At 38.9% G+C, this 27548-nt stretch overlaps 1 protein-coding gene and 1 non-coding gene across 2 annotated transcripts; both read right to left on the reverse strand.

Moving 5' to 3' along the window:
* Positions 1-27357, reverse strand: LOC141600973 (uncharacterized). Its single transcript, XM_074421234.1, has 3 exons — positions 26832-27357; positions 9195-9265; positions 1-1069 (listed from the first exon to the last, which is right to left on the reverse strand). The coding sequence occupies exons 1-3, from the start codon at positions 27355-27357 to the stop codon at positions 122-124; spliced, it is 1545 nt and encodes a 514-aa protein (XP_074277335.1). The 3' UTR covers positions 1-121.
* On the reverse strand, positions 9925-10031 carry LOC141603067 (small nucleolar RNA R71). The gene has a single exon (XR_012524965.1). It is a non-coding gene; the product is annotated as a small nucleolar RNA R71 (small nucleolar RNA).
* Positions 27358-27548: the final 191 nt, after the last annotated feature.

The following is a 27548-nucleotide window of genomic DNA, read 5'->3' on the forward strand; positions in this document are numbered from 1 at the left end:
AAAGTAATTAAACAGGATTAGTTAACTCCTAATTCATCCTAATTAAAAAGAGGATCTCTAATAAGTTATAAGTCAATACTTAACCCGTCTTAAACATAAAACAGATAATGCCGTCTTATTATTACTCCGTACAACCATATACTCCCAACTTCAAATCAAGCTCTAAAACCCCATGCTTATGCTCATATTTATGCAAACCATAATTTTCAGTTACAAGCTGAGACATGGACGTTACTACTTGACGGCTCCTTTTAACCGAATTATAATCATTATTATTGTTGTTATTGTTATTGTAAAGACATGCATGGACGTACGTCTTTTTCTCGTACGAGGAAGACGAGGATGAGGATGTTGACGTGTCCGGCCCCACATCGGGTACCATTGGCATAATGTCAAAGTTGGTCTGAGCCTTGGAGCCTCGGAGCCGTCTAGCAGCCGCGTCATATGCACGCGCCGCTTCTTCAGCAGTGTCGAAAGTTCCTAGCCAATGTCGACATTTTCCAACACGGTCACGTATCTCGGCTGACCACCTCCCCCATGGCCTCTTTCTCACCCCTCTGTACCTCTTTTCAACGCCTGCCTTCTCCATGCACGTTTCGAAACGTTTCTCATTTTCACTGTCACATTTTGAAACGTTTTGTTTATTGGTTTTGGGTGTACAGTTAGCGTTTTTTGTAGAGGGTTTGGATGGATTGTTCGTCCCAAAGAGAATTTGGTAGCCGACGACTGCGGCAATGCCATCGAGTGGTGGAGGTGGAGATGTAGGCGTTTCGTAGTTCGGGGTTTGTGCTTTTGAAGATGGAAAAGAAGAAACGTTTCGGCGAGGAAGTGCGTGATCATGAAATTGGGGGTTGAAGAAAGGGTCAGGGTGAAAAAGGAAAGAACGAGGAAGAAACGTTTCGAGAGGCGGAGACGGATGTGACTTAAAAAGGAAGGGAGAAACGTTTTGGAAGTTAGGGTTGTTCATGAGAACTTGAGGTGTAGAATGAATTTGGGAGAAGTAAAGAAAACAACCACTCGTATATATAGAGAACAAATTAGTAGTAATGGGTAGGTAATTAGAGTGTAACTGATGATGTGCTGTAATTATTGCTCCATTCGTCACGATGAATTGTTATCCTTTCGTTATAAAGACTAAAGAAAAAGGAGAGGATCAATTATAAATGACAAGTGCATCAAATTGAGTGTGAATGATTAAAAATTGCTCATCAAGTTCATTCTTAAGATATAAAAGATAACAATTGATTTAGACACTTCAAAATGAAAAAGGATAATAAATAACCGGAACAGAGAAAGTATAATTAACTGAATAATATGGAGTATTTTTTTTTTTTCGATCTTGTATGGACTGAAAAATCGCTTTCTTTGACCTCCCAACATAAGTCGGCCGTCCAAGGTAACGATCATGGGACTCAACAGCCTTCACCGCTAATCTCTCCTCGGGTGTAAAATTGTAAGAGTGATAAGAGTGATGATTTACTATTATTAATTAGGCATTGATGGCAGTAAAATACTCCACGAAACAATGAAGGTTTTGTAGGTTAGGCTTTCACATAATAATGATGTCAATTTAAATCTTCCATGGATACGTACGGCACCACGTAATATGCATCATCTTATGTAACGGCTATTGCTCAATGTCAACCGGATCTCTCTATTTTTTTTTGTCTAAACCATCCGGTAATCCGAACCACATTGGGCCGACTAATCCGAATTTTGGGGCGTGTCCAAGGATTACGGTATTTAAACCCCTCCCAATCGCAGTTGTGGGGGATCGATCCGCAGACCTCTCTACCAAGCGTAGCCTCATGCTACCACTGCGCCAACTAACGATTGGTTCTCTATTTTTTTTTTTAAATAAACGTGTTTGTGTTTAACTCCGGGTGTGCGTATTTTCGGGCATTCACTGTCGGACTCAAGTCCGGATAAAGGAGGAGGGTTGCGGTAGGTCTGTGCCAACCAACATAAAAACTTAGTCACATTTTATGGACATGAATCGGAATTTGAGCATTGTTGGGGCGTCTCCTCAGAAGCGACGCGCTGCACTTCTTAGACCCGGATGTAGTGAAAAGTATGTGAGGGTTGCTAGGTCGTCGCTCGGAAGCGACGCGCCATCTTTTCACCTGGGGGTGGTGTCAAATAGGTAAGGGTGCGCTACATCTTTTAGACCCGGATGTAGTGAAAAATATGCAAGGGTTGTTAGGTCGTCGCCCGAAAGCGGCGCGCTACCTCGAAGTATGAGTGTGGTGTCAAATAGGTTTGGATTCAGGAAACATGGTCAAGAGCGGGTAAAGAAATCACGGCATGACTTTAGGAAGGGTAGTAGGTTACGTTTTGGTACTTGGAATGTTGGCTCTTTGACAGGGAGATTAACTGAGATAGGGGAGGTTGTGAAAAGGAGGAGAGTGCATATAATGTGTCTACAAGAGACAAAGTGGGTCGGAGATAAAGCAAGGGTGATAGCGCCTTGGGGATATAAGCTTTGGTACACGAGTAAAGACAAAAGTCGTAATGGAGTGGGTATTGTCATTGATAAATATTACATCGATGATGTGGTATAAGTATCGAGAAACAGTGATAGGATTATGAGCATTAAGCTTGTAGTCGGGGATGAGGTGTTGACTGTTATATGTGTTTACGCACCTCAAGTAGGAATGGATGCTTCATTTCGACGAGCCTTCTGGGAAGATCTGGAAGAGGTTGTAGAACGAGTCCCTATTGGAGAGAAATTGATCATTGGTGGTGACCTCAATGGGCATGTGGGTACTAGTCGAGTTGGCTTCGAGAGCATTCATGGGGGTTTAGGTTCGGGGAGAGAAATGAAGCAGGAAGTGACATATTATATTTTGCATTGGCATATGACTTGGGTATAATGAACACTTGGTTCGAGAAAAGGCATTCTCATTTGGTGACTTATAGGAATGGAGGAAATGCTAGTCAAATTGACTTCCTTTTGGTAAGGAATTTAGAGTACACCGATTGCAAGGTCATACCCGGAAAAAGTGCCGCAACATAACATAGACTAGTGGTGCTTGATTTTCGAGGTAAGAGAGACTTGAGGAAGAGAAAGATAATCGGTGAGACACGAATCAAGTGGTGGAAGCTAGAAGGGGAAAACCAACAAGCGTTTTTGGATAAGGTCGGAAGTAGCAATATTTGGTCGAATTACAAGGAGAAAGATATAGATACAACGTGGGATAAATTGGAGCATGTTGTAAAGGATTTGGCGAGGGAGGTGTTAGGGAAATCTAAAGGAAATAGACCACCAAGTAAAGACACATCTTGGTGGAACGATGAGGTGAGACAAGCGATAAAGACAAAACGTGAATGCTATAAGGTATTGGGGAAATGCATGAGTGATGAGAACTTTGAAAAGTACAAGGAGGCTAGACGAGCCGCTAAAAAGGCAGTGCGTGATGCGAGGGCAAAAGTTAACCAAGAAGTGTATGCCAGGTTGGACACGAGAGAAGAAGAGAAGGATATCTAGCTATAAACTGGCTCGTATAAGAGACCGAAAGACGAGGGATATTGGGAGAGTTAGGTATGTGAAAGATATGAACGACAAGGTTCTGGTTCAGGATAATGAGATAAAGTTTAGATGGAGTTCTTACTTTGATAATTTATTCAATGGACATCAAGAGCAAGGTTTTGGGGATGTAGAAGTAACACCAAGCATGGTTAATCGGGAATTTGTGCGTAGAATACAAAAGAGTGAAGTTAGAAAGGCGTTAAGAAAGATGGGGTCAAAGAAGGAAGAGGGACCGGATGATATACCCATAGAAGTTTGGAGGTGCTTCGGGGAGAAAGGAATCGAATAGGTAACCATGCTCTCAACATGATTTGGAGGAGCAATAAGATGCCATCAGCTTGGAGGAGAAGCACTCTTGTCCCTTTGTACAAGAACAAAGGTGATGTTTAAGAGTGTTCCAATTATCGGGGAATTAAACTTATGAGTTATACAATTTTGAGAGTAGATAATCGAGCAAAGGTTTAGGAAATGCGTAGACATCTCGGATAACCAATTTGGATTTATATGTGGGAGATCGACTATGGATGCGATTTTTATCTTGAGACGGTTGATGGAACACCATCGGGACAAGAAGAAAGACTTGTATATGATTTTTATTGATTTGGAAAAGGTATATGATAGGGTACCGAGAGAAGTACTTTGGTGGGCTTTGGCGAGAAAGGGTGTGTCTCAAAAATATATTGACCTCATAAAGGACATGTATGAGGGGGTTAGTGCAAGTGTTCACACTAATGTTGGGAGAACAAAAGAATTTCCCATTACCATCAGGGTGCGTCAAGGTTCTGCACTTAGTCCTTTTCTCTTTTCTATAGCTATGGATGAGTTGACAAGAGATATTCAAGATGACATCCCTTGGTATATGATGGTTGCTGATGATATCGTGTTGATTGAGGAGACGAAAGAAGGGGTGGAGAGAAAGTTAGAATTGTGGAGGCATACTTTAGAGACTCGTGGGTTTAGACTGAGCAGGAGTAAGACCGAGTATTTGAGGTGTCAGTTCACTAACGTGGCGGGGTCGAGATCGACAGAGGCGGGAAGTATTATTTTTGATGGGAATGTGATGTGTCCATTTTATATATGCTTTTACTCCATATTTTAGCTCAAGTTTATATGATTATTGCACTAACCTTAGTGATTTTATGAGCTAATGTTGTATTCTAGTTGTCTCTGTATGTTTTGTCACATTTTGTAGGAAGTTGAGCTTTTAGAAGCTTATTCCATCACTTCTGCAAGTAACTAGAAGCAAGGCTAAGTGAAGAAGCAAACATTGGACCAACCTTGAAGTGTTACATGGATTTTCATGCATAAATATATGGATTAGAATGAGAAATGCAAAATAAAGTCTTATGCAAAGTCAAACCCAAGATTTGAAGTCCAAATAAGGTGGAAACTTTGGATGCTTAGTGAAGCTTAGGATGCTCTTAGGATGCTCACTAAGCATATAACCGGAGGATTGAAGTTGAGTTAATAGCTCACTTAGGATTCCTTTGGTAATTAATCAAGCAATTAAGAGAAAATATTTAGGGTTGACCTCTTGTATTTCACTTTAAGTTTCACCCCTCATTTCCTATATAAAGGGTGTAGACTTCACACACTTCCTACACACCTTTTTCCACACATTTTTCACATATAATTCTCTCTAAACTTAGTTAGATTAACTTAGGGTAGTTTAGTTTTCATTAGTTTGTTATCATTTTCTTTAAGTATTACAAATTACAATTTCATTTCCAAGTTATTTCCTTTTGCATTGTTCTTCAATTCCAATTCCAATTCCATTTCCATTGTTGAGGTAATTTATTTCTAGTATTATTTCTTTATCATTATGTTTATCATTTTGTTCATCATTAGCTTAATTCACATAATGCAAGAGTAGTATATCTTGTCTAGGGGATAAAGGGAGTCATGCATAAAAAGTATTACATCGTCTCAAAACTGTAAACCAAAGTATAAAGAAAGTAAACCAAATACAAACTCAAAACTATCTAAGGACTCATGACAGCGGAAACTAAGACTCTAGGTGATGACATACCATCCTCGTTACCGCAACTAACATGAAATCATCATCTGTCACAATCTGCTCACTATCTCCAAATGGATCACCACAGTTTTAGAAAACATAAACGGCGTCAGTTCACTGAATAATTAAGATAAGAAAATCACAAAGACAACTAATACAATCCAATCCAAACATAGAACCATTCTCCAAACTCCATTAGTATCCAGTAACCGACTACACATCTAAGTGTGTAGCCCTGCCAGATTACCCATCACAACAGGTAATCCTCACCGCCAGTGAGGGACCGCAGCCTTGCCCACCTAAGTCCCGCTCATCGCAACAAGCAATAACCCATATCCATTAATGTGCACATTCCCTTGTGTCGGGAACCACAAGGGGCGCAGTCATTCCCGACGATGACTCAACTCAGCCGAGGATGCACCTCGAGAAGATAGAGAAACAACAACCAATCCAAACATCCAAGAAAGACAATTCCAATAACAATATATATTAATCATGCCAATACATCAATCAACACCGTCTTAAATCAACTAAACATGCAACTGAGTAGGGAAACCCTACCTTATTACGAATCTGAATCACAAGCAAACAATAAGAATTCTCCATGACACCGTCACCTATACACAATAATCACATACCATCACTATAAACCCTTTCCCCAAATTAACTTAGATATTAGGGTTTGAACAAATGCTAACAATAACAATAATAAACTGATTAGGAATACTAGAGACTTACAAACATAATCAACACGGAAAACAAGATCCAAAGGCTCACAATCGATTAACCTTGGCTTAGGAAATGATGAAGATGATTAGAGAAGTTTAGAGCGTCATTAGGTTTTGTAAAATAATGATTTAGAAACTGATTAGAAACTACTCAACACGCTATTTATACTTCTCTCATTATTAATCGCAGAAATAACCCGTCAGACCGGTCACTCGGTCGAGTACCTAGAGCACTCGGCCGAGTACGCCCTACTCGGCCGAGTATCACACTACTCGGCCGAGTGTGTTCCTGGGCAATCTGACCAGAAAACACACGACACACTATTCGATCGAGTTAGCCCTATTCGGCCGAGTAAACTAAACTTAGAAAATCGTGGTATTACATCTTCATCTCTTCCTCTGCAGTCCACGCTCTATTTTTGCCTTTCCACTAAAATATTTCAGTGTTCACAAGAGGTATACTTAACCAAATCCCTAAAAACTGGATTATCATGCTATTGTATTTGTTAGAGTATAAAACTGATCTTGGCACTCCAAAGATAAATTACGATGTTTAGTGATCAAATAATAGTTTCTATAACATGCTTGTACCTTATTGTTAATCTTTAATTCTTGATCACAATCTTTGATTAAATTTTTTAATTCGTTTTTATAAGTCGAGAGGCACGAAAATGAATTAGACTAAGCATGTGTAGTAGGACGACCAAGTCATAAACGAGAGTTTCTCTAGGACCCAGTCTATGGTTGACACTAATATCGATAGGTGGGTGTCTTTAAGCCTAAACAATTATCATTACTATCTAATCCGAGTTTGACATAAAGCATTTACATATATTTGCATGTGTGACCCGACTTCCCTAGACTCTTTCTTTATTATTGTTTTTACATCAACATAAATCAAATTAATCAAGCAACTTTATCGACTCAAGATAAAATTCACTCCATAATAACTAATTTACAACTACCGTCTCTCTGTGGATTCGACCCCTACGTACTACATTCATTTGTGTCTATGATATTTATTTTTACATAGGTGTGTGATAGCCTATCAGAATGTTGTTGAGGGGTTAGATTTCTTTAGATATTTAGGATCTATTATTCAAAAAGATAGACGGGGATGTGGCTCACAGAATTAAAGCGGGATGATTGAAATGGAAGAGTGCTTCAGGGTTTTTATGCGATAAAGATATGTGATGTGACCATAATTGGCGCATATTTAGCCCCCGAATTAGCCTTGTTTCCATGCTTTTTAGTGCTTATTTGGGTCATTTCTTATCTTTAGTTCTTTGTTTTGCATATTCTTTGAGATTTTGATCCCTTGGTAGGAAAGGAGTAAGAATCTTGCATTTTCATGGCAAAACGAGACTAAATTGATCGAATTCAATGACCAAGCATCAAGGAGAGACAAGATTAGAAGGCCTTTGTACATATCATAGTAGAAGAGCAATGTTGAGGAAAGATCCTTGAGTCCCCAAGGAAATCCCCAAGGAATTTATGAAGAAAAGGGAAGAAAAGAAGAAGTTACTATGCTGACTGACAATCCGAGCGGATTGTCAACAAATCCGTCCGTCCTGCACAATCCGAGCGTCCCACGCCAGAATCCGCTCGGATTCCCCCTCAACAATCCGCCCGGATTCCTCAGAATCCGCTCGGATTCCACCGCCCAAATCCGTCCGTCCCGACCTTATTCCGCCCGGATTCCGCACAAAGCCACAGATTGTCTTCTTCAAGCTACGAAAAGAGAAGCCCTTCTCTCAGAAAATACCGGGTCCTCCTTGCTCAACTTAAAAAGTGTAATTACTAGTTTAGCCCTTAGTTAACCCTAATGCATCCTCCCTAATTTTCACTATAAATACCCTATTAGGCTAATTAGAGGAGCATGTTCTTCTTATCAATAACTAGTGTAGTTAATATCAATCAAATCTCTCTTCAATATTGTAATCAAGTATTAATCAAGTTTTAATCCAAGTTTTAGTTCTTTAATCTCTCTTTTGTTCATCCTTTATTTTGGGTAATTGAAGATTATTTGGGTTATTATTGGGAGATTGACAACCTCTCAATCTAGCATTCAAGTACTTCTATTATTCTTGCTTTATTATTGGAATCATTAGTAGGTATAATCTCTTAATCCCTTTTTAATTATTGTTAATTACTTTCATTTATTCATCATGTTTCATATTGTTGGTATGATTGACAACCTTGCTAGCATGATCAACATGATAATGAGTGAGTAGTCTCTTAGCTAGGGTTAATGGGTGATTAGGGGAAACCAACATGGGGAATGATTCATGCTTAAATTAATATGCTTTCATGTTTTATTTGCTTGCTTGTTTTGATCTCAACTCATGCACATGTTATATTTGATGAAATGCTAAGCCTATGAATCCTTGCATTTACTATCATCTCCTATCTTTTCAATGAGACTTGTAAGACATAACCCAACTCGAGTCTCATTAGACCATGCATGTTGTTGAGTAGGGAAGATTAAGTCGACTTGTAGGTGTTGTACAATCTAATCGATTCGGCTCCGGGACCCAAACTTTCCTAGGATTGTAAGATATAACCCAACTCAATCCATCACAACAATAATTGCTTGCTTATAATTTGAGAACATGTTTGTATGATCATATCCCATGATTCTCCTATGATCCCATGACACCCTAGTGCCTTTAATCAATTGTTTACACCCCTTTTTATTCATCTTGCTTGTTTATTTTCATTGTTATTTTAGTTTAGTAACCTTCTACATCAACCCAATTTGTGACACCCCTTAGACACCACTAGTTACAATAGAAATCTCATTTCAACTCCCGTCCCTTGGGATCCGACCTTTACTTGCCTCTTTACTAATTGTAGAGTTGCTTGTGGAGCTATAAATTGTGTTTTGATTCGACCGTGACCAACGACCACATCTTGATTTGTGAACACTTAGCGGGATCGCATAAAAAATGGCGCCGTTGCCGGGGACGGTGTTTGTTTGATTTAGATTTCCTTTTTGTTATTAGTTGTGTCTTTCTTCGCCTTGAGGAAGTAAAACTCCTCAAGGTTTGTTCTAATTGTTTTTGAGTTGTTTGATATTTTGCATGTCTAGAAGGTTACAAGGTGATTTGTTACCTTTTGACCGTGAAATCGAAAGAACCTTGACGAACAATAGGAGACTTGTTAGGAGGAATTTGAGAGGTGTTGGTGAAGTTGTTCAACCCACTAGTGAGTTTGTCAATCCTTTCGCAATAGAAGGAGAAGAAAACCCATTACACAATACCCCACAAAATCCACCTACAATGCCAAAATTCTCGTCACACTCCGTACCCACCGAGGAGAATCTACCAAATGGTACTCCTACACCGCAACATCTCACCGGAAATTTTATTGCCAAGTCCGCCTTCATCCAACTAGTTGAGAGGAGCCAATTTGGGGGGATGCCTAGTGAGGACCCTCATTCTCATATGGAAACCTTTTGCGATTATTGTGATGCTATCTCTCAAACGGGCGTGACTCAAGACCAAATTAGATGGGTCTTATTTCCTTTTTCCTTAATCGGCACCGCAAAGCAATGGTTGAAGGGCCTTGATAAGGCCACCCTTGGAATAGATTCTTGGAAGAAGTTGGCTCTAACTTTCTACAAAAATTCTACCCAGGAAAAGACCAACATGCTAAGAGCTCAAATTACGGGTTTTAAGCAAAGGGATGAAGAGTCTTTGTATGAAGCTTGGGAGCGGTTTAAAGGTATTTGTCGCTCATGTCCTCACCATGGACTTAGCGAATGGTTTTTGGTACAACAATTTTGGAATGGTTTATATGAATATTCTAGGAACATTCTCAATATGGGATCAAATGGAATGTTCACCGAAGTTGATGACAATCAAACATGGAACAAGATTGAGGAAATGGCGGTCCATAACTCACAATATAGTAGACCTCGCAAGGCTACTAGAGGAGGAAAGCATGAAGTGGACTCCGTTACTCAATTGGGTGCTCAACTTAGTGCTCACATTGACACAATCCACTTGAAGTTTGAACAAGCTATGGCTAGACTTGAGGAAAACTCAAAATCATCGAAGCATCATGTTAATGCCATGACGACATCCTCATCAATCCCAAGTGGGATATGTGAGAATTGTGGAACTTTGGGACATGACCAAGGTGAATGTAGGGGAACAAATGAACAAGTGAATGCTTTCCAAGCATACAAGAGTGGTACCCCTTATTCCAACTTTTACAATGAAAACACCAAATTCCATCCAAATCTCTCATACAAAAGCCAAAATGTTCAAAACCCTCAAACAACATACACTCCACCACCCATGAGAAACCAAAATCAAAGACCCTTTTACAATCAAAACCAAGGTTACCAAAATCAAAATCCATACAATCACCAAAATGACCAAGGTTTTGATGTCCAAAAAGCGGTCCTCCAAATGCATAAGAATCAACAAGAATTTTTCACCCAAATGCAAAAAGATAGCCAAGCAAAAGAAACCACCATCAACAACATTCTAGCTCACACCAAGATGTTGGAAACACAATTGACTCAACTAGTATCTTCGAGCTCACAAAGACAAAAGGGGCAATTGCCACCTCAAAGTAATCCCCCTAGACATGAAACGGTTAATGCCATTCACTTGAGAAGTGGTACAAGGTATGAAGCACCGAAGAAGCAAGTTGAGGATGAAGTTGTGGAAGCTAGTGAAAAGGAAGAAATTGTGCAAAACTCCAAAGATGGAGAATCATCAAAAGAAGAAAGTTCAAAGAAAAATGAAGACAGGGCCAAGGACAAGGAGCCCATTGTGATTAGACTTCCTTTTCCAAGTCGTCAAGCCAAGCCCAAATTTGATGATCAACTTGGAAAGTTCATGGAAATTGTGAAGAATTTAGAAGTCTCAATTCCTTTCACGGAATTAATCAATCACGTTCCGGCCTATGCGAAGTACATGAAAGATATCCTCACAAAGAAGAAGTCGATCCGGAAACTTGAGACTATCGCCTTCACTAAGGTGAGTAGTGCAATACTTCAAGGGAGTTCACTTCCAAAGTTAAAGGATCCAGGAAGCTTCTCAATACCGTGTACCATTGGCGACACGACGATCAACAAAGCCTTATGTGATCTAGGGGCTAGTGTGAGTGTCATGCCATACTCGGTAAGTAAAAGGTTGGGGATGGGAGAGCTTAAATGCACCAACATCACACTCCAAATGGCCGATAGATCGACGAAGACACCGTTAGGGATATGGGAAGATGTCCCCGTGCGAATTGGGAAGTTTTTCATCCCGGTGGACTTTGTCATTGTTGATATGGAGGAAGATTCCAACATTCCAATCATCCTAGGAAGACCTTTCCTACACACCGCGGGTGCGGTGATTGATGTGAAACATGGTGAGCTCACTCTAGAAGTGGGAGATGAAAGCATAACTTTTAATCTTGACAAGACCATGAGAGCTCCTCGTTTGCATGAGCCATGTTTCATGATTGATCATTATAGCCGAAAAGATGAAAGGAAGAAATCGGAACTCCAATGGAAGAAGAAAATTGAAGATGCTCCATTCAAAGAGCAAGTGAATTGTGATAAGGAGAGCTTGCAAAGCTCATCAAAATCAACCAAGGAAGAAGAGGATGGCCTCATTGGCCAAGAGAAGAAATTGGGAGAGTTGTCTCCATCTAAGCAAGAGATTTTCAATGATCAACTCAATGAAGTTTGTGGTCTTTGGGACGACGAATTTGAAGGGATTTTTAATCCCTACATTGGACATGCCATCGATCGTGATCAACAACAAGGGCCACGGTCTATTGAGGACCTCTACCATGATAATGAACAAGCTTTTGATTACTTCTTCAAGGTGTTGAGCAACATCAACAACACCTTGAACATGCCTCCATGACATCTCATCGAGAATGAGAGTTTGGTGGAGTCCTCCCTAAACCACCACTTGTAAATATTTCTAACTCCCTAACTTACATTTCAATTCTTGTATTGCATTTTTGTCATCTTGGATTTTTATTTACTTTGATCAAAATAATTGTCATGTAAGAGAGAAGTGAGGGAGGGACTAACAATTTCAATTGATGTGTAGTGCTTTACCTTAGTGTGGGGATGGCAATTGCCTAGGCTATCCATGCCTTAGTAGTGCCCCCACAATGAAGAACAAAAGACTTGAAAGAAAGAATGGAAGAATGATAAAGGGAATGCGCTGTGCACGGGTGGAACTGAATCCGTGTACATAGGGGAAGAATCCGAGCGGATTCCTAAGAATCCGCCCGTCTTATGCAATCCAAGCGTCCTGCAGAAAAGACGCCCGTCCTGAACTGAGCTGAATTTTGAAATTTTCTTGACTGTTAAAGAATCCGAGCGGATTTCTAAAAATCCGCCCGTCTTGAAGAATTCGTCCGTCCAGGGAGAAAGACGTCCGTCTTTGCAACTGAGGAAAACAAGCAAATTTCTCTGGACAAAAATCCGTCCGTCTTTGAGCAAATCCGCCCGTCCCGTGTTCAGCAAATCCGAGCGGATTGTTAAGAATCCGCCCGTCTTTAGGCGAGTTTTTGCAAAGGTAGAAGAAGCAGAATCCGCACGGATTGAGCCTAATCCGCACGGATTGCCCCTGCAGTTTTGAAAATTTCGGCCTCTTTAAAACCCCTCCCACCTTCATTCATTCATTCATTCATTCATTCATAAACACTACCCACAACATCAAAACCCTCATCCTCTCCATCATAAAAACAAAAACCCTCAACAACATTCAACAAAAATAAATCAAACCATCCTTCCAACAACAAATTAATCACTCCATCTTCAACAAAAATCAAAACCAAGAACAAAATCTTCAACCTTTGAGTCGATTTTTGTTTTCATAAAGGCAAAGCCTTTCACCTTCAAATCGATTTGGGCATACTACAAATTGAAGATTTTTCATTCTTTTCTTGGTTAAGCTCATCAATGGCAAGGACTAAGGGGCCAACAAAGGCAACAAAGGCACCAAATGCTAAGGCACTCTCACAAAGGCAAAAGGCTCTTCAAACAAAGAAAGCTTTGGCTATGGTGGTAGCAACACCAAACTTGGAAGTGCAACAACAACAACAACCTTCTATGGGAGCAACAACACCTTCTACTCCGGTAATTAATCAACTTTTGCATTATCCGGAGGTAACTTTTATTTCCGATACCCATAGAAATACCTTTGTCAAGTTTGCTATGAAGTCATTACAATCCACCAAATTCATATGTGAGGATACCTTGGAAAAATTGGGTGTTCTTGAACAAACAAAAGCCTTTTTCAAAGCCATGGGGTTGAAGAAATTGTTTGAAACAAAGGAATTGACATACCCCTCCCTTGTCTTGGAATTTTTAAGTTCTTTGAAAGTCACCAAAGTTGAGAATAGGGAAAACCTCGAGTTTCGTCTAGCTAATGTTAGTAGACGCATTACCTTTAAGGAATTAGGTGAAATTTTGGGTCTTAGTGAGGAATCGCGTTATCTTAAGCATTATGGAAAGTATGACCCCGAGCCTCTTTGGGAGGCAATCTCCGGGAAGAAATTTGGGGATTTTCATGCATGTCGTGCTCTTTTGGTCCATCATCCGGGCATAAGAGTATGGCACAAGGTTGTGGGAAATACCATAATTGCTAGGAAAGACACCAATCATTTCACAAGACTTGATTTTATTCTCCTTGAATCGGCTTTGAATATCGGAAGAATTCATACCAAGCCTTATAATTCTTTGAGGCTCTTGGTAGATAGATGGCTCAACATCGATAGTGGGAAGAAGGGCACGACCGTTATTGTCAATGGCGGCCTAGTCACGGTCCTAGCTAAGCACTTTGATCCTAACTTCAATAAGGATAACAAGTACAAAGCAAAGGAAGGTGGCCATCTTATTGATATGCATATTATGATTCACAAGTTCAAGTGGGTTGCTCAAAACCCCCTTGACACTAAGTATGGATGGCTAACTAGTGAAGCTAGATCGTTCACCTTGCCCTCGAAGATTTGTCGCCTAAGCGTCCACCGGACCAATTATCTACTTCCCCTTTCCGAAGAAGCCGAGTATATCATTCAACAACAAAAGGGTGATCTTGAAGCTCCCTCCTCTTCCATTGTCATACCACCTTACCCCTTTGAGTATGAAGAGTTCAAGCCAGAAGGAGTTGAAGTTGGGAAAGACTATGTGACTCTTCTCATGCAAGCAATGCACAAGCAAGCCTATGAAGATCGGAAAAATGCCTATTTGGCTCAATATCCTCCCCTCCTACATTTAGCTAGGCAAGGACTCCTTGATCCATCTTGTCCTTTGCCTAGTTGGGCGGATAGAGAAGTCTTATTTCCGGGTGCATCTAGGGTCGTTGTGGGTGACAATGAGGTTGTTGGAAATGATGATAATATTGAGGAAGATGCAAGTGAAGATGGAGAAAGAAATGGTGAAGATGATGATGAGCAAGATGAGGAAGAAAGTGAAGAAGCAAATGACAAGGAAAGTGGCAATGTGACCACTTCTCATGAGGGAAGTGATGATGATGATAGCATGATGGAAGACTAGCAAGCCTTGGAGACTCTTACTCTCCCATGGTTTGTCTATATCTCTTTGTATTTTATTTCATTTTGATAATTGTTGGTTTAGTCCTAGCAACATCAAAGGACTCACACCTCGGTACCATTGAGGTGTTCTTATTTTATTGTTCCTATTTGTAGAATCCAAAATGACAAATTAGTTTCATGCATAGCATAGTGTGTGCATGAACTATACCCATCCTTGGACATTAGCAATAGTGTCTCACTCGGTTTGGGGAAGTTAATGCATACGCAACGGGAGGTAATCTAAATTATCCTCTCCGTCATAACAAAAACCATGCATCATGTAGTGTAGCTTAGTATAGATTGCATTTAGTATAGAAATCATGCATCATCTTTGCATAATTTCCATCATTTTGGCCATTGAGGACAATGCCCATATTAGTGTGGGGATGGGAATTCTAACATTTAACTCTTATTAAAAAAAAACCATAAAAATTGAAAAATTTCAAAAATCATAAAAATTGAAAAAATTGAAAACCCAAAAACAAGTTCATTTCCTTTGTATATATTGTCTTGTATATATTGTGTTTGTTTTATCCTTGTTCACATTGATTGACTACGCCACATCCGAGACATGAGGATATTGAAGACCGCATGGTATGATCTTTTCAATCTCCTTTTTCCTCTTTATGTTAATGACTATGTGGCTTTATTTTGATTGATGCGGTATAACAATGTGAATCTAGGACTTGCATTTAGATTATATGTCATATTAGTTGGTAGAATCATATGCATTAGGATGTTTATATGCTAGTTGCATCATGGCATGTAGTTGCATGTTAGAAAAATTTTGCGAAACCGTCTACTTGGGAAGCTTGACAAGTGTATATAGGCCCTAGTAGATGCCTTTTGTTCTTAAGACTTTGCTTGTTAGAATGCTTGTAAAATACCCTAGGATGTGTCATGCTAGTATCCGTTGACCCATGGTTTAAGGCCTAGTCAAGAGTACCTTGTGGTGTGATAACTCCTTGGCTACCGTTTATTTCAAGGTGACCCTTGAAACCATGCAACCATCATTCATCCATGTTCTACCATACATTTTGTCAACAAAAGGGAATGGGCACAAAAAGAAATCAATTTGAGTTCAATGAAATGAAAAGTGAAAGAAAGTTTGCAAAAATGCATCAAATGAAAAGAGGAGCAAAAATAGAACTCCTAAGCTTCAAATACAAGGCACCCTCGTTACTAATTGGGGTGACTTTGAAAATGTTCAAAAGAAATGCAAAAAAAAAAGTTGTCAAGTATTGAAATGCCAAAAATCAAAAAGAAATGGCAAAGAAAGTGTTCTCAAATGTTATATGCCACAAGAAATTGGGGGGAAAAACAAAAACAAAAGCAAACTCCCAAAGTGAAACTCAAATATTTATTGATCCCTTTATCCATCATATCCATTTTTGTGCATGGTAGAGAGGGGACGACCCTTCTTCTTGTCTAGGCAAGAGGGGGAATTCCGCGATCCTCCAGTGTTTCTAACACCATAGGAAGTCTACTCTTGACGAAAGCATTTAACGATTGAGGACAAAGGTACCCTAGCTTGACACAACTTGGAGGTGATTTATTGGTATCCTTCTAGGCTTAGTAGTTTGAACAAATTGCATCTATGAAGGATTATGTACCCTTGAATTGCTTCCCTTGTAGATAATTTCCGCCGCTTGATGAGGGAGTGGCTATTCTTTTTGTAGATGCATCCATTATGTGTTTTTGTGTGCTTAATGTTTGGATGTGTCGCCATTTTGGCAAGACCCACCTTGCCTTGCAAGAAGGCATCCTACCTCATGGTTGTCTTGTTGTGAGTTGAAGGGGCGGAGTGAGACCCGCTAATTGTCTCATATCGGCTATATTATTAGGATAGGTTAGTATTGGTCCTAGTCTTTGTCACCTCTTTACTCGGGACGAGCAAAGGTTCGGTTTGGGGATATTTGATGTGACCATAATTGGCGCATATTTAGCCCCCGAATTAGCCTTGTTTCCATGCTTTTTAATGCTTATTTGGGTCATTTCTTATCTTTAGTTCTTTGTTTTGCATATTCTTTGAGATTTTGATCCCTTGGTAGGAAAGGAGTAAGAATCTTGCATTTTCATGGCAAAACGAGACTAAATTGATCGAATTCAATGACCAAGCATCAAGGAGAGACAAGATTAGAAGGCCTTTGTACATATCATAGTAGAAGAGCAATGTTGAGGAAAGATCCTTGAGTCCCCAAGGAAATCCCCAAGGAATTTATGAAGAAAAGGGAAGAAAAGAAGAAGTTACTATGCTGACTGACAATCCGAGCGGATTATCAACAAATCCGTCCGTCCTGCACAATCCGAGCGTCCCACGCCAGAATCCGCTCGGATTCCCCCTCAACAATCCGCCCGGATTCCTCAGAATCCGCTCGGATTCCACCGCCCAAATCCGTCCGTCCCGACCTTATTCCGCCCGGATTCCCGCACAAAGACGGATTGTCTTCTTCAAGCTACGAAAAGAGAAGCCCTTCTCTCAGAAAATACCGGGTCCTCCTTGCTCAACTTAAAAAGTGTAATTACTAGTTTAGCCCTTAGTTAACCCTAATCCATCCTCCCTAATTTTCACTATAAATACCCTATTAGGCTAATTAGAGGAGCATGTTCTTCTTATCAATAACTAGTGTAGTTAATATCAATCAAATCTCTCTTCAATATTGTAATCAAGTATTAATCAAGTTTTAATCCAAGTTTTAGTTCTTTAATCTCTCTTTTGTTCATCCTTTATTTTGGGTAATTGAAGATTATTTGGGTTATTATTGGGAGATTGACAACCTCTCAATCTAGCATTCAAGTACTTCTATTATTCTTGCTTTATTATTGGAATCATTAGTAGGTATAATCTCTTAATCCCTTTTTAATTATTGTTAATTACTTTCATTTATTCATCATGTTTCATATTGTTGGTATGATTGACAACCTTGCTAGCATGATCAACATGATAATGAGTGAGTAGTCTCTTAGCTAGGGTTAATGGGTGATTAGGAGAAACCAACATGGGGAATGATTCATGCTTAAATTAATATGCTTTCATGTTTTATTTGCTTGCTTGTTTTGATCTCAACTCATGCACATGTTATATTTGATGAAATGCTAAGCCTATGAATCCTTGCATTTACTATCATCTCCTATCTTTTCAATGAGACTTGTAAGACATAACCCAACTCGAGTCTCATTAGACCATGCATGTTGTTGAGTAGGGAAGATTAAGTCGACTTGTAGGTGTTGTACAATCTAATCGATTCGGCTCCGGGACCCAAACTTTCCTAGGATTGTAAGATATAACCCAACTCAATCCATCACAATAATAATTGCTTGCTTATAATTTGAGAACATGTTTGTATGATCATATCCCATGATTCTCCTATGATCCCATGACACCCTAGTGCCTTTAATCAATTGTTTACACCCCTTTTTATTCATCTTGCTTGTTTATTTTCATTGTTATTTTAGTTTAGTAACCTTCTACATCAACCCAATTTGTGACACCCCTTAGACACCACTAGTTACAATAGAAATCTCATTTCAACTCCCGTCCCTTGGGATCCGACCTTTACTTGCCTCTTTACTAATTGTAGAGTTGCTTGTGGAGCTATAAATTGTGTTTTGATTCGACCGTGACCAACGACCACATCTTGATTTGTGAACACTTAGCGGGATCGCATCAATATGCCCCAAAGATTAAAGGGAAAATTTTATCGCACAACAATTAGGCCCGACTTACTTTACGGTTCCGAGTGTTGGGCCGTGAAACATTGTCACATTCAAAAGATAAGTGTGGCGGAGATGCGTATGTTGAGGTGGATGTGCGGCCATATAAGGAAAGATCGAATAAGGAATGAGGTGATTAGGGAAAAGGTAAAAGTTACGCCAATAGAGGACAAGATGATGGAAAATCGACTAAGATGGTTTGGCCATGTGAAAAGGAGACCTATGGACGCACCAGTTAGGAGCCTCGAAACTTGGAGAACAGAAAAGGTCCCTAGAGGTAGAGGGAGACCGAGACAGACATGGTTGAGAGTGATAGAGCATGATATGAGATTTCTGGAGCTTGAGGAGAGTATGGTGATGGAGATGGCACAATGGAGGGAAAGGATAGATGTGGATTTTTAGTATTTGATGTTATTTGACATATTTTAGTGTTTTTAGTTAATTTTTTTTAAAAAATTATTTGTTCTTCTCTCCTTTATTACACATTTTTTTACCCACCACTTTCTTATATATTTTACTTGGTTTACTTTTAAGGTGTTTCGGATCCTTAAATTCTACTTCGGTTTTCAAAATCGTTTTAATCTTTATTCTCGATTTAAATTTTAAGTTTCTACAAAAGAAATCCGGAATTCGATTTTAAAACCTATAAATTTATCTTGAGTTTGTATTATGTTTCGCTCTCCCTTTTGTTTTTTGTTTTTCCCTTTTCTATTTTTTTCGCATTTTGAGGTGTGTGTTCACCCATAGACGGTTCTAAAGGATGATTCATGTCAGCCGACCCCAAATCATTTTGGGATTAAGGCTCTGATGTTGTTGCTGTTGTAAACGTGTTTGTGTTTGGGAAAATATAAACTTAATAGGTCATCTTTCTTAAGATGATGTAGACGCGGGCCCACGGGGGCGCTTGGGGGAGAACAAGCGTTTGCATTTGTGGAGTCGCCACCAATTTATTGTGGAAAATTGGAAATCGTTCGAATACCTCGTTCCATGTCAAGATACAAAGTAGTTACATGAACACCAAGAACTCGTTACCCTTAGCATTCTATGTCTAGAATGACTCTCGTGGATGCCAATGAATACGGATGTTCACAGAGATCTGGAGTAAGGGGTGAGGGTACGTATTAGGAAGCTCTTTTGATCGAACACCTAATCCCGCCCGCCTCGATAGCGACCTCTACTAATGATTAGGGAAAATCATCTATACTCGATATATTGTCGATTATATGCATGCAATGCAACATCCAATGTTTTAATCCTAGCATGTGAGAACTAACTAAGTCGGTGAACAAGTAATTTAACATACAATTAATATCAAAGTCGGGATTTAAGTTCAATTACATGTAAAGGCATACAAAGAAATATAATAAAGAAAATTACAATAATAATACAATAAAGAAAATTAAAATAATTACATTGGGTTAAATGATTTATGTCGAAAATACTTCTAAAATGGATAATTTGAGAAAAGAAATAAATAAACAATTTAACGAACAAGAATTAGGGTGATAATACGATTAGTAGTTAATTAATACGTAAGCTAAAATTAGGTCAAAGCAAAACGGGAGTTCAGAGACAGAAGTCAACCAGGAACAGGCGCAGCAGAGCTGCGCCCTTTGGAAGAGGCGCAGCAGTCGCTGCGTCTGTTCCTTGGCTCAGTTCTGGCTGTGAAGCCGAAATTGCAAATCGTTAATGTTCGTTGGTGATTTTAAGGCTTGATTATGCTATTTGACTCGGGTGAAAGTGATTAGCAGATTATTTACATGTGAATAAGGGTCATAAAAACAATAAACATGGATGGAACTAATTAGGACGAACTAATTACAAGATTTAATGGATTAATTAACAAATTAATGAATTAAACTAATTAATTAGGTTAAACAAGTTATTAATGACGAATTAATGATGGATATGATGAACAAAAGGTGGGAATATGTCAATGACGAATTCCGGAGACTCAATATGGATGAATCGAACCTCCTAAAACCGAATTTGATTTTGATGACGAAAACCCGCAAATATTAGTTATAAGGGATTTAAGTCGGGAATTAAAAGATGAATTAAGTACTAATAACGATGAATTTATTACATGTTAGAATTATTATGCTTAAATCGTCATATGAACAATGAACAATTGAAGAAAGAAATAAAACAATCGAATCATCAAAGGACGAAGGAAGAAGAAAGGAAGCAGGAACTGCGGCAGTCTCACGAAGAGGCGCAGCAGGTGCTGCGTCCCTTCGAAGAGGCGCACAGTTGCTGCGTCCTTTCTCGACGGTCATCTTCTGGTAATTCGTACAAAAAGGATTTAAAACATGGTTTTAGAAATCGGTTTTAGAAATACTTTCGACATAAACCTTACATTATGATAACAATAATAAAATAGGGATTATACACCCTCAGACTTACATGTTTGACGAAACGAGATGAACTAAGTTAACGTTTAGTGATGCTCGACTCGAATGTAGACGAAAGTGCCCTCGTAAGAGGAATTAAAACAGATTGATTAATGTTGATTATGGTGGAGTTGGTCAAATTGGTCAGTCATATAAAACGAGGCTGGTACTCAGAAAGATCCGAGCTTACGTGGTCGAAAGTTCAAGCACGTAGACGCCAAAAAGTAAGAACGTGGTCTAGAATGCAAAGGGAGAAGAGAAGGGCGGACACTCGCGTGAGAAATATGTGAGACCGAAGGTCTCTATTTATACTAATCACACAGAGGAAATAGGGTTTTCGGAGAAACTTTGGAAGTGAATCTCGAAAAGATATGAAAAGATACGAAAAAATACGCAGAAAAGGACTTGGGAAGAGGCGCAGCAGGCGCTGCGTCTCTTGAAATAGGCGCAGTACCTACTGCGTCCTTTCCCAAGTGGTTTCCCCCTGCGGAAGAAAGATTTCCGTGTTTAGTTTATGGAATAACGGAATAATCTTGTTTTCCTTAATATTTTGTGTGAATATTACGGGAAATTATTTGCCAAAGATTAAAAGATTGTAAAATACGGAATAGAAGTATCCGGAACATTCCAGAACATTCTGACTCGGTTTTAGAAAATGAAGACGGTTTTATGACCCGGACTCCAAATGTACTCTAATTACTGCCAAAACGACCGTATCGGCACGTAGATGACAATTAAGAGGTAGACACAAGTGTTTGAGTGATCACTTGACGATAAACTTACGAACTGTCACAAATAGTTCCGCGTACCAAACATGCGGCCCAATCATCACCGGGTGGTTTGCGGGAGGTGCAGAAATGAGGTATCTACAGATGAATGTATTCGCTTAAATTTTTTTTGATAAAATTTGAGTAATTATATTAAAAATTAATAAAAAAATCACATCAAACATTCTGAGCATGCTCAATTATTTTACATCACCATAAGAAAACATATTCTAATTCTTCTAATACTAAGTTGCGTATTAATCTTTGATCTTGCTTAGCTTAAGAAACCACTGCTCATCTTTGCTGTAGGAAATATGAACTTATCTCACCCAAAGCCACTTTAATCAAGACACCGTATAAGACACTTCCCTAAGCCAGTTAGACTCCCACTATGGTACGCATGGGTACCTTGGTCACTGACTCCAGGGTTGACGCCTCCTTCCCTACGATGGTGCACTCCAAAGAGAGAAGTGGGAGTTACTCTCAGAATTTAGAATTACGAAAGAAATGTAAAAGAAAGTTTCTGTGATTTTGTGTGTGTAGAAGTGCTGAAAGTAGAGGGTTTATATAGCTATTAGAGACCTCCAACAGTCACATATATAGGAGCTGTAAAATCTGGTGTTTAATGACAATAAACCACAGTAGTGAATTGTAATAAATCGGAGTAACTAGGAGATATTATTATGTGTAGCAATTGCAACAGACGGAATTCAACAGCTAGAATCCGAGGAAAATATTTGGACCAAAAGCAAAAAGGGGCCCACCACACCACGTCGAGCCGAGCTGGACAGCGGTGAAGCGCGTGTGGGGAGATTATAGTCTCTCCTACATAGTCTAGTTAACAATTGGTAGTGCACATCCATATAAAAGGATAACACTCCTCCATTATTCTTCCTATGTGGGATAAATATTGTCACATTTAGTTTGGAGCGACACCATACTCAAACACTTTGCCTGTCAAAAGATGATGTATGAGGCTATGAGCTGATTGTATCTCATCTTCTGTAACACCCCCATATACCAAGGTGCCTTACCAAGGACCACCCTAGCATATATCGGTGCTACCATCTCGGTTGCCCGAGGTAAGTATAAGCTTTTTGGTTGAGATGATTTCTTGAAATGGTATCATAGCCAGTTTGACCAAGAGGTCACGAGTTCGAATCTCACCCCCCACAGTTCTAAAGTAGAATATTAGCATCAGGTATGGGGAGGTCTGCAGTTGCATCCACACTTCAAGCCCAAAGGGCATTCGTATGAAGGGGAGTGTTAGAGTATAAAACCGATCTTGGTACTCCAATCATCAAACAGATGTGTAATGGTTTATTCATCATCCTCACAAATGCAACACTCCTATCTAGAACATATTCCCAGTTTCTCCATTTTACATCTCATACTCAAAGCAGAATGTTGCACTTAGTAGTTAGTAAATGTATGTTTTCGGTGTAGCCTCTCCATTCCATAGCTGATTAACCAATGGACTTTTATCCTATGCTACCTGATCAGGTCATAAGCATCAGTTATTCTATATTATTTAGGATAATATTTCCATTCCATCCCATTAATTGTTACTCTCGCAAATTTTCTTCCAACTCCAGCTACATTCACCCTTAGGAAAATAGTCATGTCAATCCTACCCTCCAAGATAGACTTGGTGAACCCACTTCACTCAAGGTTTATCAGATTTATTGTAACACCCTCTTCTTACCCGACCAAGGTAATGGGAAGATGTTACCATCTCTGTTTCCCGAAGCGGTGAATCGAAGTAGCAATTAAGAAACAACTTAAATAAATGACAAGTTTAGTGATTATAAATGAATGAATAAATGAATAATAAATGTGAAATATACATTATAAACCTTGTCTAACATCTAAGATATCTATCTATGCTACACGACTCCAAGTCCGATGCTCGTCTCGTCTCCCACGCAACATCAAACCAACCTGTACTTAACCTTCTCCCCATATGATCGGAAATATCATATGGATCGACACAAGACATCCCGAAAATAGGTGGTAATTTATACAGACACACAACACGTCAGTTTCAATAAATAAATAGAAGACACAACATGATAGATAAATATGCAATATGTCAATGATATGAATGCAACACGATTATACAATCACCACGCAGGTACCGGGACACGCCCAAACGTACCCACAACCACCAGTGCCATGGACACGCCCACGATACCACACCTCACAAATAGGTACCGGAACATGCCCAGACGTACCGGGTCCGGAAGTAAACCGGATCCCTTGTCAGACGTCGTGGGTCAACCACACGCATCCCTCCGTACTCAAGCCATTAATGTGCAAATCCTTTCTGGAGTGGGAAGCTCCACGAGGTGACTCAAGCGTAAGACGGTTTCCCAACCGGCTTACGTCTCCTCAACAACCAAAGTGATATAATATACAACACAATACGTAAAAGTAAGACTAATTATAAAATACACTCTTCAACATGCCATGGACCTCTATTACTCAATTATTCTGACTCCTTGAGACCTTATAAACCAATATCATGTTATAATGCATTTATAACAACATAATAGACTCACCAAGATCCTCAAGCATTACCATGTGATGCAATACAACTCATAATATGCAAATGATGTAAAAGACAGACAAATATACATACACATTATTGAAACTGAGTTGGATTAACCTACCTTTTAGCATATCTTCATAAGCTACTCGATTCCGTCTCATGAAACCGTCTCATCCTATACAAACCACACAATACTATCACAAATACATTCTACACTATTATACACTACAAAATCTCTTATTATCACTCATTAATTACCCATATTACATACCCTAATTACTAATTAATTACCCAAAATAAACGAAACCCCCAAAAGTTAGGGTTTAAACTAATTAGAGAAGAATAGATCTTTAGTTACAAAGTAAGAGGAAAGAAGAAGGAAGATGAACAATCCACCAAATTAAGCTTGAATCCCATGAGAATAAGTTTGTGAGAGTTTTAGAGAGAAGGGAGAAAGTTTAGAGTAAGAAGAAAGGAGGAGGAAATGATTTGGATAAGATAAGGTGTAATCCCAAATTTGGTGTTTATCGGGTGCTGTATAGTAGCACTCGACGAGTGTCAGCCACTCGATCAAGAAAATCCTCAACTCGGTCCACTGCAGCCTCACTAGGTCTATTCTAGGTCATACTAGGTCTAGTGTGCACTCACTCGGTCAATCCAATAATCCACTAGGTCCACTTTAGGTCTCTCACGCATCCTGAGGTACTTTTGTGGGTTCCAAAGAATCCGGTATTACAATATTCCCCCCTTAAAATGAACTTCGTTCCCGAATTTTGCCTTACTCTCTCTTTCCCACCGTTCTCTTAGTCTCTCTCTCCGTCTCGTTATCAACTCTCAAGTCTCCTTTCTTTCCCAAGCCCTTACCGTATTCACTCTCTTACATACAAACGCTTCCCAACTCAAGGTTCCCTTGACATTGTCGTTCTCATAACGCTTGTCTCTTTCTTTAACTTCCTAATTGTTACATTTATCTACCAAGCAAGTTTGCCAACAACTGCTATATACTTATGAGCATGCTACCTATATATATTTCATTTATGGGCATGCTTCTTAGTCCCCTCTTTCTATCTTAGGCATACATATTTTATTCCATTAAACCCTCTATCATATTTGGATCTTCCCACCCGCAAAAAATTCTTACAAACCACCCCAATCATGTTAATCACCCCTACTGGAATTATAAAAATCATAGACTAGTACGTAGTTATAAAGGGTATAAAGTACGTGTTAGTGCAATTATCAGCGAAACAGAATTTTGCAGTAAGGCGTTATTTATACTTTCCGTAAGGAATTTATGCCCCCACTATAATGGGCATATCCTTCGGGATACAATACTGCGACAATAAGACTTTATATGTATTTTCTGAGATCGATGATTTGTTAGAGTAATTGCCAAAAGTGATTTGCAGGGGAGTGTTGTATTTATAGCATGGAAATAGACCTTATTCTGAAAAGTCACGTTGTTTGGCCAACAAGCATGTCTCAAATACAAAGAATTTGTTTGAAGTAACTGCTTTTGTTTTTATCACAAAACAGAAGGAATCCAAAGTGGGTTGAATCTCATTCACCCAATACCCCATTTCCAAAATATAAACACACTATTCTTTCAATGTGAAACAAACCACATTTCACAAACTCAATTTATTCCAACAATCCCCCACTAGTTTGTATAGATTGTGGTTTAACACTGACTCTTTAGTTCCATGCTTTATGAAAGTATCTCTCGATTTAAACTTCCACTTAGCAGACATATCAAAATTCCGACTAAGTTTTAGGTGTCCGAAGATTGAACCAAAACTTACATAGGTCAGAATGAAGACATATTGCACATAAAACTAATCTCATAAAGGCTTATTAAATGGTTCAGCGCTATATACGGCCTTGCGCTACAATATCCATTCATAAACATTTACAACACAAACACCCGTCTATTGTGTTGCTGAAGCGGCACCACCCCTATGTTCATATAGGTGAAGTTATTTCCGATCATGTTACTTTGATCATAACTCCATTAAGAGTACAACTCATCCTGTCCTCGTAACATTATTTTACTTCTATAAATTCATCTTTAAGAGATGAGGCGGATAGAAGTTTCACATACAGAAATCTGACAACAACTTGTTATTACCTTTTGAACTTGAACTAATATTTAGTCCATAGTTAGGTTCCCATTGTTGCTTTCTTTAACGGATATAAGCCCCATCTCACTAGCTATTGAACTTACTAAGTCTCTTGGTAATGGTTTAGTAAGTGGATCAGCTAGATTACTCTTGGATTTTACGTATACAATTGTGATCACTCCACTTGTAATTAACTCTCGTATATAGGCACGCCTCAAACCAATATGTCTTGATTTACCATTGTATACGTTGTTGTAAGCTTTACACATCGTAGATTGACTATCGCAGTATAAGGAAATAGCTGGCATCGGTTGTGGCCACAACTCTATATCAAGTAATAAATTTCTTAGCCATTTCGCTTCCGTCTGCAAGCGGTCAAAGCTATAAACTCAGCTTCCATAGTTGAATGAGTTATAATCGTTTGTTTCTTTGATGCCCAACTTATGGCACCTCCACTAAGAAGGAAAATCCAACCAGTCGTCGACTTATTGTCATTTGTACTAGTAATCCAACTAGCATAACAATATCCATCTAGAGATGAAGGATATTTACTGTAGACTAGTCCATAGTCTATAGTACTCTTTAAGTAACCGAGTACTCTAGTAATAGCTTTCCAATGCTCTTTACCGGGCCTGCTAGTGTATCTAGATAGTTTGCCAACTGCAAAAGTTATATCAGGCCTAGTACAATGCATAGCATACATTAAGCTACCTATTGCACTAGCATATTCTAGTTGAGCAACAATTCTATCATATTGATCCTGTAATTTGATACTAGAATCAAAAGGAAAGTTTGCTTCCTTTATTCCAAGATGTTGGAACTTCTCCAACAATTTCTTTATGTAATGAGATTGATTTAAAACATAACCATTGTTTTGCTTTATTATTTTAATACCCAAAATGGTATCAACTTCATTAACATCTTTCATTTGGAATACAGATTTAAGATATTTCTTTGTTTCTTGTATACCCTTCATATTAGTACTAAATATTAATAAATCATCGACATAGAGACTAATGATTACTGTATATTCTTTAGTACTCTTTGAATAAATACATTTATCGGCATTATTATGTTTAAATCCATTAGTTAATATAGCTTTGTCAAACTTTTCGTGTCATTGCTTTGAAGCTTGTTTCAACCCATAAAGGGATTTCATCAATTTAC

The sequence above is a fragment of the Silene latifolia genome, chromosome 9, assembly GCF_048544455.1.
Source record: "Silene latifolia isolate original U9 population chromosome 9, ASM4854445v1, whole genome shotgun sequence".
Classification (NCBI taxonomy): Eukaryota; Viridiplantae; Streptophyta; class Magnoliopsida; order Caryophyllales; family Caryophyllaceae; genus Silene; species Silene latifolia.

Bases quoted from the DNA above. Each gene is read 5' to 3' on its own strand.
- LOC141600973 (XM_074421234.1), bottom strand. From the start codon at position 27,357: ATGAAGGGTATACAAGAAACAAAGAAATATCTTAAATCTGTATTCCAA. The intron at 9,266-26,831 runs GTGCCATAAGTT...AATAACAAAAAG, and splicing joins GATTTTCCTTCTTAGTGGAG to GAAATCTAAATCAAACAAAC. The intron at 1,070-9,194 runs AAATCAAGATGT...GCACATCATCAG, and splicing joins CGATCCCGCTAAGTGTTCAC to TTACACTCTAATTACCTACC.